Genomic DNA, 2,500 nt, shown 5'->3' on the forward strand with positions numbered 1-2,500 from the left:
ACACACACACATACACACACACACACACACACACACACAGATCACACAGATCTCTCTTACCTTGGATTCGGACCTGTTTGCTGGTACACTCAGGGCAGGGGAGGAGGGTGAACTCCTCTGTCTGGTGCATGGAGTAGTCAGTACTGGCAACCACCACCTGCTCCCCGGGTTGCCAGGTAGGCACTTCATCCTGCAGGTTGAGGAGCACCTGGTCCACTGCATCCACCTGGAACCCTGAGATGGGAAAACCTGGAAGAGCAGGGGAGGAGGCGGGAGAAGGTTCAAGACTTAATTGTTAAAATTACATTTACATTTACATGTTTGACATTTAGCAGACGCCTTTATCCAAAGCGACTCACAACAAGTACATTTGTCTAAAATAAGTGAATCATCTATACATCTGTCATCATAAGAAAAAAATATATGCTCGGACCAGGGGCCAGGGGCAGTCATAATGCTGAAAAAGGAAGGATTACTTTTTTTATTTATATTTTTTTAATTGTTATTTAGAGTAACAGTAAAATCTACAGTGGAGAGAAGAGTCTGTGATGATGCAGGCTACAGGGTACAAAAACTAATGAGAGAGAGGATCCCAATGCACTTTCTTCATTCATATCAATACATGTACTGTGTCTTATCCATCGATCTTAGTGAGTTATATGTATATTTCAAGCTTTGAATAAATAAAACCTGTTCTTGTGAGCTCTCTAGCCCCATGAAAATGTGTTAACTGCCACTATGGCCCTGACAGATGGGCATGTCTGTGTGTGTGTGTAGGCAGACAAAAAGGGCAGCTAAGAGACAGGATGTGCTGCTAGCCTGCTGCCGCACCCTGAGGGCACACACACACACACACACACACACACATACACACACAGGCGCACACACACACACACACACACACACACACACACACACACACACACACATGCACACACACACACAGGCGCACACACACAGACGCACACACACAGGGGCCCACACATACACGGGCCTACCCTACCCTACCCTACCCTGCAGACACACACTGAGGAATGCCTTTCATGTCCTAGTCTACAAACACAAAGAAAACCTGACCCCTAACCCCTCCCCTCCCCTCCCCGCCCTCCCTTCCCTCTCCCTATTTCCCTCCACCTCCACCTGTCAGGGAGAGTAGTCTGCAAGAACAGACCACCTGGGTCTATTAACCAGCTATGCAGGCCAACCGGTAATATGACCAAAGAACCAACCACATACACACACCGGAAACACACACAGACAGACATACACGGACACACACGCGCACATGCACGCACACACACACACACACACACACACACACACACACACACACACACACTTTGCCTTGTGTTACACGACACTCGATGACTACTGTGTGATGATCACCAGTCATAAGAATCTAAGGTTATTCCTGTGTTGTGTTAACGTTAGCGTGTTTGCGGTGCCCTACCGTTCCTCCACTCGCTGTAGGCGGTGACGGAGAAGCGGACACCGTCCACGGTGGTGAAGTTCCTCTGGGCCAGCGCCCTGCCGCCCGTGTCATGGTTCTCATGCTCCCGCACCTCCTCGGAACACGACACGTTCCCTCCACCCACCACAGCCACCAGGGCCCAGGCCTGCCTGGAGAGGGGGGGGGGGGGGAGAGAGAGAGATGAGGGAGGGAGGGTGAGAGAGAGAGAAAGAGAGAGAGAGAGATGAGGGAGGAAGGGTGAGAGAGAGAGAGAGATGAGGGAGGAAGGGTGAGAGAGAGAGAGAGATGAGGGAGGAAGGGTGAGAGAAAGAGAGAGATGAGGGAGGAAGGGTGAGAGAAAGAGAGAGAGAGATAGAGAGGTGAGGGAGGAAGGGTGAGAGAGAAAGAGAGAGAGAGAGAGATAGAGAGGTGAGGGAGGAAGGGTGAGAGAAAGAGAGAGAGAGAGGCATACAATGAGTCTACCACATCTCCAAGTAGAAACCTCCGGACACCATCCTTAGCTTTCTAACCCACCAGAAGAGCAGAACTTGAGAGGGTTCATTAAGTCTCAATGGACCAATGTCAACTCTCACACACATCGCTACGTCAATGCTGGCTCATCAATAGCTCATCACTAAACCCTAACAGCTCATCATTGTGGTGATCTCTAGTCTGTCTCTGGCCAGTGATTGGCCTCAGTCTACTCCCAGTTGTCGTCCTGGCTCGGTTCTGTGTTTACTGGTTGGCAGAGCTGAGAGTGAAACCAACCAATGACTCACCGCCCCTCCTCACAGTACTCCACATTTCCACACACTAAAAGGAGTTGATTTAGGAGTTGAACAGCCTAGTGGAGAACAGTTACTGCTGCTACTGCTCGTAACGTTGCCCCGGCTGTTTCTAACAATATTCATAACTAATGCTTGTTAGCATATGAAGTCACTGTTGAGTCTCACATCTACGTCTACAACAAGGAATACAACTCTCTAATATAGCCAAAACATGACAGAGTTACAGCTACTGTACTACTAATCCATAGATAATGTCATAACC

General features: G+C 49.2%; 1 protein-coding gene across 1 annotated transcript in view; it reads right to left on the reverse strand.

Moving 5' to 3' along the window:
* cemip2 (cell migration inducing hyaluronidase 2) overlaps positions 1-2,500 on the reverse strand; it is a 22,255-nt gene that overhangs the window by 12,524 nt on the left and 7,231 nt on the right. The window contains 2 exon segments of the mRNA XM_083673974.1: positions 61-249; positions 1,451-1,620. Of these exon segments, the coding sequence (XP_083530100.1) occupies positions 61-249; positions 1,451-1,620 (359 nt within the window).

This window comes from Argentina silus (genome assembly GCF_951799395.1).
Source record: "Argentina silus genome assembly, chromosome: 7".
In the NCBI taxonomy this organism is placed as follows: domain Eukaryota; kingdom Metazoa; phylum Chordata; class Actinopteri; order Argentiniformes; family Argentinidae; genus Argentina; species Argentina silus.